Source organism: Gigantopelta aegis, chromosome 9, assembly GCF_016097555.1.
Source record: "Gigantopelta aegis isolate Gae_Host chromosome 9, Gae_host_genome, whole genome shotgun sequence".
In the NCBI taxonomy this organism is placed as follows: Eukaryota; Metazoa; Mollusca; class Gastropoda; order Neomphalida; family Peltospiridae; genus Gigantopelta; species Gigantopelta aegis.
In genome coordinates, this window is record NC_054707.1 from 31,771,313 (window position 1) to 31,785,175 (window position 13,863).

Genomic DNA, 13,863 nt, shown 5'->3' on the forward strand with positions numbered 1-13,863 from the left:
ATATTACTACCATCTCTCACGTTTAAATTGAAATAAAAATGTGGGGTTATGCTGCTAGTTTCGGATACAACTGAAATCGTCTTTGTCTACCTTGGTTCCTCAGAAAATAGTGTTACTTCACGCGTTACAAGCACAACTGTACCTGGTGTATTTATACTAGTTCAAATGAAAATATTCAGAAAGTTATCGGCCACATGAAACAACACTTTATGACTGGTCCTGTCACCTACCTCACCATGGCAGGCGTGGCAGTTTTTAATGCACCATTTAAATTTAGGTGTAATCTGAACGTAAAGAACCTAGACAAGATATATGGAAACTTCCATAGAAATGCTGGACTTCCCTGTCAGATTTAAAAACTAATAGGAATCCCCTTAGACGTCATAACTATGCTATGTTACTTGCCAACTTGTTTCGAATTATAATTTTTTTTAACTAATCTAGTTAAATAATAATTTTTAAAAATCAGTTTCACTTTCCGCTATATTGATATTTTATATCAGATGATCTTTGACCAAGTTACCAGCCTGAGTAGTATAAATAGTAAATATAAGAAACTATTGACAATCTAAAATCAGTTTCAGATCTTGATCTAAGCTGTATGATAAAATGATAAATTTCCCTTATGTCAATCAGTATTCCTTCTGCTCTAGCTTCTGGGTGTCTACATACCACAACTTCTGAGATACTATAACACATTCTCAATTTATGCAGATTTCAAGCATCTTTCTGGCATATAAGTTGTTTACTAGTTTTATAAGATTCCAGGATTCCAGAAGGATATGAAAGTGTTAATGTAGATATATACACATGTATACTACTCAAAAGAATTTAAGGGTCAAAAATTTATAACCAAATAAGTTTCAGAGTGTATTAGATTGATGATGTAAACTACACCAAATTTTTTATTTATTGTTCCATATTTACAAAAACCCACAAATAAACGTCACTGTATACAAGAAAGTCACATGACATGCTGTCAAAGTTGAAGGTTGTCAAACATGGATTTTACACATTAGAACATTCGTTTAATAGTGTGTGAATCCACCCCTGGCGCGAATACACTCGACACATCGTTGCCTCATGCTGTTGATCAGACGTCTGAAGAACTCTTGGGGAATGGCCTGCCACTCTGCCATAAGAAGTTGACCCAGATCATGAAGGTTGGCCGGAGGGGCATGGTTATCCCGAACTCTCCTGCCTAATTCGTCCCAGGCGTACTCTATTGGGGCCAAGTCAGGTGAATATGCTGGCCAATCCATCCTGGCGATACCTTGTTGTCTGAGAAAGTCCGTTACCACCCTGGCGCGGTGGGGTCTGGCATTGTCATCCTGCAGAACTGCCCCGCCGCCAATCTGCTGAAGGCCTGGGAGAACCAACGGCCGGATAATCTCATTCAGATAGCGGATTCCATTCAGATTGCCATCCACCGCATAGAGGGGGGTCCTGTGGTGGATAGAGATGCCGCCCCACACCATGACGCTGCCACCACCGAACCGGTGACGTTGTCTAACGTTAACGTCAGCGAAGCGCTCCCCAGGACGTCTGTAGACACGAACCCGACCGTCGTTGAACTGGAGACTAAACCTGGACTCATCAGTGAACATCACTCGACCCCACTGAACACGTTGCCACCGCAGATGAAGCGTGCACCAGTGACGTCTGGCCGTTCTATGACGTGGTAAGAATGGTGGTCGAACAGCCTGGCGACGGCAGCGTAGATTATTGGCTCTCAGACGATTGCGTATGGTTTGATCAGACACTCGAGTTCCAGTCGCAGTCCGCAGATTGTCACGTAATCGGCGTGCAGTGGTTGTGCGTTGACGTAGAGCCATATTGGTGATGTAGCGGTCCTCTCTATTTGTAGTGCTTCGGGGTCTTCCCGAACGTGGACGATTTCGAACAGAATTCTTTGCTTGGTACCGTTGCCACAGTCGGCCAACGACACTCTGACTGACACCAAGTCTCAGAGCAACATTTCTTTGCGTATTGCCATCCTGAAGCCAAGCAATAGCCCTTCCTCGATCTTCGATAGTCAGTTGAAGTCGTACCATTGTCGAATTTGGAGTGTGCACCGTACACGAACGCAAGCTCCAATTATACGGAAATTCAGCATTGGGAACATGGAATACACGTGCAAAGCGTGCAAATGAAGCGCTTTGTGAAAAAGCAAGTTATGGGCACTTAGCAGACCTTTCGCTTTCGCCCTAATTTACGTGCAAATGTAAGCATGTTTTCGCCATTAGAACTAGTCGACAGTGTCAATGACAGTGGATTTTAATTCATTTATGGGTTGCTTAGACCCACTTTCGTCAAAATGGAACAATACCATGCGTGACATTATGGTCTAGCTAATATAATTGACATTCAGAAAATAATGTCGAAAATATCGTCTGACCCTTAAATTCTTTTGAGTAGTATATATAAGGGGCAGGATGTAACCGTGCTAAAGCCCTTGACTGATACGTGGTTGGTCTATTTCTCATTCCAGCCAGTTCACCATGACTGGTATATCAAAGGCTATGATATGTGCTACCCTATCTGTGGGATGATGTATATACAAAAATATCTTGCTACTAAAAGAAAAATGTAGCGCGTTTCCTCTGAAAGACTAATATGTCAGAATTACCAAATGTTTGACATTTAAAAGCTGATGATTAATAAATCAATGTGATCTAGTGGTGTCATTAAACAAAGCAATCTTTGACTTTATATATACACATGTATATACATACATAATAAACTGAGCTAAATACAATTTTTTTTAAATAATCAACATACACACATACAAATAAAAAGTTTTAATACAAAAAACAAATATATCACAAAAATTCGATGATTTTCACTGGCCGCATTGGGCTGGAAGAGACATAAAATCCATGATAATTTTACCCTCTGTTTTAGGTAATCCTCTGTTATACTGACTTGAAGTGAACATAACAGCAGCCAATAAAACAGCAAAAACATTAATAGTCTGCCAAATGATTAACAATGAAAGAAAATGATGTTTTTTCACCTTTAATAAAAAGCAAATTCCACAGGATATTCCAAATATACATTATTCAGAATCGGTACAGAACTTCTCTAAACCATATACCCTTTAATTAGAGTGGTTTCCCTATATAATCTAATGTAACCATTGTCAGAATTGGTAATGTTCTTCACAATATCAAGAGTATATTATTTGTTGTAGTTCTATTCTCATCACATTTTGACAATTTTGTTTCTTATGTAATATCATACTTAATTGTAGAATGAATGAATGAACAAAATTTAATGTTTAATGACACCCCAGTACAAAGAAAATCAGACACTAGGAAAAAAAGCATATGAATTAATGAACAACTTAATGAATGAACTGAATGAACGAGTGAGTGAATGAATGAATGAGTGATAGAATGAATGAACGAACAAAAGAACAAATGAATGAATGACTGTACAAATATTTTGTGGTGTAACCTCCAAACACAGTGTATGGAGCTGTGGTAAATAAAAAGATCACAAATATGTATTTTAATTACTCCGTAACTTTAAATGCTATCATAAAACACCTGTAGGCCTACAGTGAATGGGTGAAAAACAAAATCCAGCATGAACACATGTATTACATCAAGAAAAGAATCAATTAAAAAAATCTTGGAATGTTCCTTTATTAGCACTGTTTTGTTTCAAAAGCCTATGTGATATGAAAATCCTGTCCCCTTTTTATAATCCTTGTTAATCATTTGGCAATTACCTTTCTACCTTTGGATACTTTACTGACTGCTGATACATTCAACATTATCTATACACAAACCATAATTCAGCACGGTAAGAAAAACATATACAGTGGTAAGAAAAACATGTACAGTAGTTTAACGACACAATGCAAATAATATGGTTAATACTCATTTTTGCACAGGTGTTAATATATGTTTTAAATAAATAAATACAAAGCTCAGAACAATAAGTGTACACTGACAACAAAGAGTTGGTGTATACAATTTCTTATCATGTTTTCATAGATAGATCCTCAGTCACAAAATAAAAGAAAGAAAAAAAAAGAAAAGAATAAAAAAGAAAAAAAGAAAAATGAAAACAGTTTAACTTACTGATTTCATTGAATCAGATAGGTCTTTTAACCAGTTCAATCAGTAATAGTTATGGTACAACTGGACTGGATACAGAACAGTATCTCCTTACATTCAATGGACTGACAGTAATAGTTATGGTACAACTGGACTGGATACAGAACAGTATCTCCTTACATTCAATGGACTGACAGTTGCACAGAAATCAAAGGTATCTGAAGATGCCACCTTCTGGTCAGGGAGAGAGCTGTTATTAATTCTCTCTTTAACTGGGGAGTTTATACTTATTCCGATGGCACCTTCAAAGTTTGTGGTGGGGGCTCCACAACCGTAACATTATCATTGATCTGGGGATAAAAATAATTTTAAAAAGAGCAAAATCCTTGCCTATTTTCAAAAATGTAATCACTTTTAGAGTATACTGCAGACACTCAGGAAAATACTATAAATGTACTTAGTAATGCAAACACATCAGATTATTATTAATGCTGCATATTAAACAGACTATAACAAATGAGATACCAATTATTAATATTATCAGGTTTATATCCTGAGTTAAATCATTTTCAATTGTTATCAGCTTGATGGACATAAACTTGATAATAACAGTTAGCAAGTCTATTACACAAATTATCAAAACCATTGTATGCACTATTTTCAGAGGTATTATAATGTTTCTTTTTTTCACTTTCAAAGTTTTGGAAATTCCCATATTTAACCCTATCTAGTTTTTATCCCATGAGCTTAAAGTCAATAAACTGTTTAGAGTATATCTATGTAATCTTTGTCAATAATTTGCCCCACATAACAAATGTGCATATATACTGTTAAAGGTACCAACTTAAAGTTGCATAATGGCAGCTTTCTGCCAAAATTGTTTATTAATTTTTGCTTTGAACTGCAAAGATTATACATGTATTTCCCATAAAATATTACAACCAAATAATTTAATTTAATAGTAAAATAAAAATCTTTAGTGAATGACTGATTATTGGGTATGTTCAGCTGAAGCAAACACTTCATAATATTATGCCAGTGATGTTGCCGACAAGTTTACCGTCTTCGTGCAACTCACCTAACTGATGGTCCTATCAACTTGCTAGGTTTTGTGGAAGTACTGAGTTCATAATATTTGTTACCATATGATAAGACTGGTATCTAATCATACAGAACATGTCTGTTTACAAAGTGTATTAGCATATATTGCCGACTTCTTTATGCTAACATTATGTATGGGATTGATTAGTGTGTGCGTGTGTGTAATGTATTTATGTTTGTTCACACTGGAAATGTAATATAATTATGACTGATGAACAGAAATAATTCTAAGAAAATCCAAAGCCCTAAGTATTTCTAAAATAGATCAAGCAATAAGGCCTTATATAAATGGAAGCTTTATCCTAATACTGCATATAATTGTATAAAAAATATTCCTAAATACATCACTGGGTAAAAATAATATTAAAAAAGTAGAAATATATAAAAATGGCAAGAATATTAAAAATAATGATTTTCACTTCATTTGGCCTATTTTTACACTATGTCACAAACGTAACTGTAAAAAATGGCAGTAAAATTAAAAACAAATGGTATAACATTGTGTATAAAAATCACATATTATATTATTTGATCAAAATCATGTATACATGTATATATATCAAACTTGGAGACATATCAACTGGAAGACATACTAATACAATTAATACATTTCTAAGTTTCAGCTAAAACCTAAAATCTACATGCAATTTCTACCAAAATTACTGATTATGAGCATCAAATAACTTTTCAATAGAAATTTCACACAAACTGTTGAAATGTCATGTATGATTCAGTTTTAAAGAGAAATGTTTTTCAGTCATTTACAAGTGTACCAGGTATCAGCTTGACCAATGTGTTTAGATGAGCAATGAAAATGAAGACAAAGTTGAATTGTTTTCTTCTTTCATGAATACACAACCTGCTCACTAGCCACAGGTCAGAGGTTAGATTATGTATAAAAAGAAAATAAACATTTTGTTAAGTACATTCAATAGTCAGGGGTGGGAATTGGTGAACTGTAAAAAAAGAGGAAATCTAGAGGGGTTCTGGAAATTCTTGAAATCCTAGGTTAAAATCTGTGCCATCTGACACATTTTGGAGGAAAAGACGATTAAAATGCGAGGAAATGCAATGTTCCATGAGAGGAAAACAGCTGGTCCGAGGAGAATTCCCACCCCTGATTAGTACTGGTATATTAATAAAAAGTAGCACAGAAACTAATTACTTGTTTCGGGGAATGGATTTTTGGTGTTACATGCTCATAATTATGCAAGTGCATCCACCATCCTATTGCAGTACAAAACAATTCCATTCTAGGGTATAACTGCAGTAATTAGTTTACACAATATTTATTTAAGGATTGTCTGTTATTTCTTTTATGTTCATCGGGGTATGAAAAAAAAATCACACGCAAACTGTGTGAATCGACGAATAAAGATAACAATAACACTCAATAAGACAACATGCCCATATAAAATGATGTCATCAGATACGATGTTCCCTGACAACATAATTTTTACATTCATCAAGAAATTAACAAACTCCCATTGCTACGTCTGGACCAATGTGACGACGTTATGTTGTAATGAATGTAATGGAAATTTAATTATTCTGCAATCAAATACAGAAGTTTGAGACTGACCAACAGGCTATAATGCCTATATTAAGTGCAGTAATTGGTATCTTAATGCCATAGCTGGCCACTTCAAATTAATGTAAAAACCCCACAAAAACAACATGATATATAACTTTAGCAAATCAGCTAGTGTCCAAACAGTAGAGTTATCTCCATCACTGAGCAGAAAACAATTATTTTCTTAATATTTTAAATAATCGACACCTTTATAGTGTGGATGATTAAATTAAATTAATTTATCTTATATTAATTGATGTTTCACCAGTTGCCATCTTTCACGAACTAACCACATCGTTTTGATTTTTCTATTTATGACATAAAATACAAATAAATGGAAGAACACAACAGTTAACTGTACATGATTATTTGACATTATTCACCACACAAAATTTAAACAACTTCACTTGTCTTACAGATATCTACACACCTGGAAATTAACTAAGCACCACCTGAATTGTACTGCAGCCAAAAACATGCCTAGGAGTTGTTGTCCGTGCCGACAGAGTTTAAACCTGGCCTGGTGCTTATAAAACGTTTAGAGTCTAAACTCGAGAGTCTGAGATATGAACGTCATGACAATGCCATACACATTAAATGCATGTGACGTCATTAGAGATTGAGTCTGGACTCTAAAAGTTTTATAAGCACAGGCCCAGGTATTCAAAAGTTTTACATATTCTGTATCTACTGGGTATTTACCGAGATGGAATGAACAAATTACTTATGAGAATCAAATAAGTGTGATTCCAGCTCCAGAGTTAATTACCATTAATTTTCATGCATATTTATGTCTTTGGCCTTTTTCTCTAGAATACATTCAATATTGATGTATTGACAGTGTCACTTGTTGTAAATCTCTTTCAATATCGGTATTACACTTACATTCTTACAGGTTGCGTTACATTATCATTTGTGGTTAGTGTACCTAAGTACCAAAGACAAATTTATATAAATCTTATAAATTAATATTCAGTTTTTACTATAATGAGGAACGGTGGCATGGTACTTATTTAAAATCATTATAATGATGCATTAAACATTGTATTTTCATTAATCATAAGTAAAACCTCATTACGGACATCGTGTGAAATATACTGGAATTATACCCATTTCCGTGGGTAACTTTATGTCAATGTCAAACCTACATTTTACCGCACAAATATACAAAATTAACTGACACAAGTATGTTTATACAGCTAATTGGTCTTTTCGTTGTCTTGCTGTGACATGTGATTTTAACATGCATCGTGTGTATCGGTCAACTCGGTAGTCTGGCAGTTCAGATTCGTCATAGTTGCATTATGTAATCCAGTGGGAAGACATTTTACAATTCAGAGGTGTTATTAGAACTAAATTGGATAGTTTTTTTTTTTTATATGGCAACACTGAATGTCAATACACAGCCTGTTGAATTAGCGGCAACACGCTTCGTAGCCATTACGATGACAACAAACATTATAATAACACGTCATTTTATAAACTCCATGTGCTTTTTTAACAATATAAATAGGCTATCCCACAATTCTCACTTCAGCAAAGGTTAAACAGTCGGGACAATTCGGCCTTTTACATTCTCGGAAACCGAAAGTAGTCGACATTTTCCAAATGAGGAAAAAAGGCAGAGTTACTTCCCTTCTGTTATTTTGACAAAAGAGGATCGATTTTTTTTTATGCTTACAAAAATGTCATTTAACAGGAGAAACTGTCTCCCGCACAGGTGAAAGGAGATTTGATCAAATACCGGGAGACTCCCGCGGAATCCGGGAGCGTTGACAGGTCTGTCTCCTCTTCCCATTCAGCCCAAACCCATTTCCTCTCCTGGATGTATTTTTCTAGTGCAACTTAGTATAAAAGTTGTGTACTAGGAAATAAATGTAGTAATAGCCTATGTATATAATGCTTACCAATCTTACCAACATGACATTAATTATAATGTAATTATGGACTGATTATTTATATGTATAATATATTGTTATAGTTGTCATGATGTCATTCTACTTTTCTCCTGTTGTAAATGATGTCATGTGTTCACTGCACTGACGAGTCCATAAAAATGGGGGAAAGGCCTGTTCAATTGTAAATATAGATATATATATCTTTAAGACAAGAGGACTTGTTTAATTTTTTTTCATATTTTAATTCAATAAACTTTATTTTAAAACTATTTTTCAGACTAATGAACTTTCAATTGTTATTAATTTTTTTTCATCTACATATCTGAGATATACTTCAATATGTTAAAAAATTTAATTTTGTCTATAAAATAAAAACAAAGATATGTAAATATACTAATCTTCCAAGTATGACTAAACGACTCTGCTATACTAACAACTTCTTATTTATATGACAGAAACAAGAATATTTACAAACTGAGCATAATAGGGAATGCTTCAATAATACTGTATTCAAGTCACTGTTAGCCAGTTTAAAATATCACAATTAAAGCACAATCATTAATAAAAAATGTAAAAAAAAAAAAAGTTTTATTTTAATATTTGTCAGTCAGTCATGTTAGTGCTACATTTAAACTGCTTTGTGGAGAGGTTCATAAGAAGCACCACTGATACTAACAGAATGGAAGTTTAACAACACTGACACAGTATAGTATTGCAATCCATTCAAGGCAGCTGTATCAAACTACTGACCATAGATTCTAAAATACATAATTTTTTGTTTTGCATAAAATTAATTTTGAGTTACTATATATGTTAGAAAGGCCAGAAACACAATGGATTTGTTAAAACTGATAACTTAAGAAAGACGTAATATACCTAATTAATTATAAAAGTCTTGTTACTGCATACATTATAATCTTCCACTGCCTAATAACGGTCAGTGTTGGTGAATATCGTGATGCGTATCATATCATGACCCATGTATCGTGATACACGTTATATCGCAACCTACCCGTATCGTCACACCTCTTAACAAAACACTTAACAGAAATCTAGTCACTCTTTCCTAGGACGACTTCTCCAGGCCCTTTGAATGACTTCAGCTGCATGCCTTGCTTTACGAATTTTTTCAACTCTTTCTTTCTCAGTCTGTGCCTTAGTCATGTAAACCCTCTCCCTGTCAGCTTCCTTTAAAGCTGTTATTTTGGGCTGTACGTCGGTCCCGTCTTCAGAAAAACCTGATTTATTGAATTCATCAAGTTTGCTTTGGAAAGGATCACTACCAGTTTTTGAAGCCTTGCCTCGATTTTTCTTTCCTACAAAATCAAGATGCATAAAGTATGTTCCAATTGAAATTTATCATACACATAGTCATTAACAAATAACTCGCTTATAGCCATTCTCCAGTCCATAATCATTGTTTCAAAGTGTCAAGATGCTATGATTTCAGAATTCCAAATTGGAATCCATGACGTATGGCCCCCAAAAGACAGTGTGATAGGGAATCTATCATACAATTGCTAAGTGGAGGACGACCATTAGAAAAAAGGTACATGACTATAAAATGTTTTAAATAATGCTAAAGGACTATTATTTTTGTTTCATGCTACTGGTTATTGAATAATATATGATTGGTATTTTAGCTTGATTATTTAAATATTCGATGAGTTTAAAAGTAAATACAAACATGTTTTTACAAATAGTGAATTTATAACTTTAAGTTAGTGAGTAACCATAGTTCAAATATAATATAACTTAAATCACTTAACTACATTAATATGAAAATATGTATGTTTTGTCCCAATACTGTACAGATGTATATGTATGTCAAAAAAGAACAATTTACATTTAACTTAAGATGACCAAATGTTCTAGATCACCTGGAACAATCACCAAATTTTAACCCTTCATCTTGTGTTCTGCAACATACATTGTCCTGCATCTGTTATTAACAGTCAATATCAAGCCACTACGCCTGTTCAGGCAACATATAAAATGCCAAAACAAAATGATAAACTCTTCTTTTAACCACAAAACCCCCTGCTATTTATAATTTCTTAATTTATTTGATATGGCAAAAGATGTATACTATATGATTGTACAATTAATTAGCAAATTTTACTCACAATGTAGTGACATATTATAATAATGATGCCACCACACCCACACACACCCACCCACACCCACACACCCACACACACCCACACACCCACAAATATGAAGGCAGAATAGAACAATAATTACTTGTGGGTGATGAATAAGCTGACCTGTCTTGGTCTCCAGCTGAGTTCAGAAATTTGGCAAGTTTGGCTGAGATTGGTGAATTCTAGAAGAAACCCAAACAACATTCATATCAGTGAAAGTTAAATGTATGTGTTTAATAATGTGCTCTGCATCATCATATTATAACACTGTTTACTAATACACAATACAAACACAACTACAATTTAATAAACTTGTGTGTTATCCTTATCAATGATTACCATCATCAATTTTATTCCAATAAATTGATCTTTTGCCAGGTTATTGACCACTCTGAACTATGATACATCTATATGAAACAATGAGTAGTTAAGTTAGTGTTATTTGTTTGATTGTACAAATATATCATTTAAAAACTGAGCAAAAGACATCTGCTTAAGGAGTAATGTTCAGAGTGCAAGTTTAAAACAAGTTTTTTTTTTTTATAAAGAATATGAATACTGCCAATATCTTACTGTACTATCCGGTCCTTGTGACATCATGAGTTTCATGGTATCGTCTAGGTTGCTGTCATCCTGACGAGCTGACTTGGAGGACTTCTTTCTAGGACTGGGTCTGTGTCTCGACTTGTTCTTGCCTGGCCGTGCGAACTGATTGTAGTACTCTGTAGAGAAGTTGTCATACACCAGCTGCCGGTCACTCTCGTCCAGCATGGATGACAGCGCTCCATCAAACGTGGTGGACGTCAGGGCCATCTTCCGAGCATCAAACACGTCCTCATCTCTCATCGCATGCACGTACTGACTGGGAATCAATGTCTCTGATGGGTATTTGTGACCATTCTCTGAAACAACGTGCTTTTGTCGTACTGCTCGACCATCATCCGTAGCTTCAGAGAGATCAACAACTTTCAAATCACTAGCAGAATTGTTGTTAGCTCGACCAACGTCATCACAATTACTTGAAGTGTATCTGGAGGTTCCCTCCTGCCTGGGTGTAAAGTAGTCTGCAGTCCCAGGACGCGAAACTGTCGCGACAGTGGAAGGTCTGGTTGAGTAGGCAGAGTCCCATTTCGAAGACAAACTGTTGTCTGAATTACCCTGTATGTGTAGCCTGTTGTTGGGCAACCTGGCACCACCAGTCGAGAACACACTTACTCCAGATGGTGGTCTGGTTGGTTCGTTGACATCATCATGTTTAACTACGTGAGATTCTTCATTCACAAAACTCAGTGCTTTGTCCAGTCGTCTGCTATTAAACCCTGGATAGTGACCAGGACTGTGATCTCTTGCTAACTCGTACAAGCTCGACGTTCCAGGGTGGTCGCCGTTAGCCTGTCTGTATGCTACTAGTGGGGAGGATCCATTATAAGCTGGTTTTGCTGACTCATCATCTTTAGATCTCCGGAACATTTCTTTTAATTCTCGAAGCTTGAGACGGGTAGCAGCCTCCTTTATTTCTAGTTGTCGTGTTTTAGTCATAATGTGTTCTCGTTCTATTTGTGCTTGCACCTGGTTAACAGACAAGAAGAAAAGATTTGCATATAAGATAGATGAAACTATAAAACACCCTAAATCCTACACCTCAACATTATGAATAAGTAAAGGAAATTACCCTACATTAGATTTACTAAACACAACAAAGACTGATGCAAAAATAGTTTTGTACTCCCCTGTTTTAGTTAGTTTGTTTTATTACTGTAACAGTAAACCACACATCTTGTTTATATCCTGTTAATATTGCTAATAAACTGACCATCCCTATTTATCAAATAAATTTATTTTGAATTAATTTTGAAAGTTGAGAACCAAGTGAGAAGACTGATGATAATAAAAAGACATGACACTCGTGTAACACCTTGCTTTGTTTCTTTTCTTCACTCTTGAGCATTTCGAAGACCTGTCTTGTGTTGAGGGATCCGTCTCGTTTCTTACACTGGGCAGCAAACCTCTCCTCCACCCGCTGGCGACATGGCGACTTGGGTGCCTCAGTACTGTCATCGTTAGATTGCTCAGACAGAATCAAAGCTTTCCTCTTTCGGATCTCCTCAAGTTTCTTTTCAAATTTAGCCTAAAAATTGAAAGATGTTTTTATGCTACAAAATAATTAGTTTTTAGGTCTCCTACAATTTCCACTCACACAAGTCTTGTTTTGGCTAACCTGACTGACCTTTAATCCAATAACACAACTTTTAATTTGATGAACATCTTTATCATTAAAACAAAATGTGTTATTGTCCAAGATAAACTGCAGAGCATCTGTTACAAAACTGGTGGAGAATGTTCCTTCCATAAAGTAACCAGAATTCTGTATGAAATGATTCACAGCTTTAAGTCCTAAATCATTAGAAATATTAGTATATAAATCTACTTTGTTAAAAGTGGCAATAATTGCATTATTTTGAATATGATTTGGTAAATGTGTTAAATGTTAAATTATTTAAATATTTTAGGCAATTTGCAAAATGTGAAAATTTGCAAAAAATAAAATTATTTCCAGTGTAAGCCCTGATTAGGTCTAACCATGCACACGAGTTCTGATGGGACGTGTTTGATAGTATATTTCCCAAGCTATACCCAGATGACCCACCTGTCTCTTCCTAAGCTGTCTCTCCACCAACCTCTCCTGGTTGAGTTCTGATGGGACGCGTTTGATAGTTTCATAGTGTATTTCCCAAGCTATACCCAGATGACCCACCTGTCTCTTCCTAAGCTGTCTCTCCACCAACCTCTCCTGGTTGAGTTCTGATGGGATGCGTTTGATAGTTTCATAGTGTATTTCCCAAGCTATACCCAGATGACCCACCTGTCTCTTCCTAAGCTGTCTCTCCACCAACCTCTCCTGGTTGAGTTCTGATGGGATGCGTTTGATAGTTTCATAGTGTATTTCCCAAGCTATACCCAGATGACCCACCTGTCTCTTCCTAAGCTGTCTCTCCACCAACCTCTCCTGGTTGAGTTCTGATGGGATGCGTTTGATAGTTTCATAGTGTATTTCCCAAGCTATACCCAGATGACCCACC

At 35.3% G+C, this 13,863-nt stretch overlaps 1 protein-coding gene across 1 annotated transcript in view; it reads right to left on the bottom strand.

Moving 5' to 3' along the window:
• Positions 1-8,405: 8,405 nt before the first annotated feature.
• LOC121380441 (kinesin-like protein KIF6) overlaps positions 8,406-13,863 on the bottom strand; it is a 52,086-nt gene continuing 46,628 nt past the window's right edge. The window contains exons 14-17 of the mRNA XM_041509260.1: positions 12,699-12,911; positions 11,357-12,352; positions 10,884-10,965; positions 8,406-9,955 (exon numbers count right to left, since the gene is read on the bottom strand). Of these exons, the coding sequence (XP_041365194.1) occupies positions 9,696-9,955; positions 10,884-10,965; positions 11,357-12,352; positions 12,699-12,911 (1,551 nt within the window). The 3' untranslated portion in view covers positions 8,406-9,695. The remainder of the gene's footprint in view (positions 9,956-10,883; positions 10,966-11,356; positions 12,353-12,698; positions 12,912-13,863) is intronic.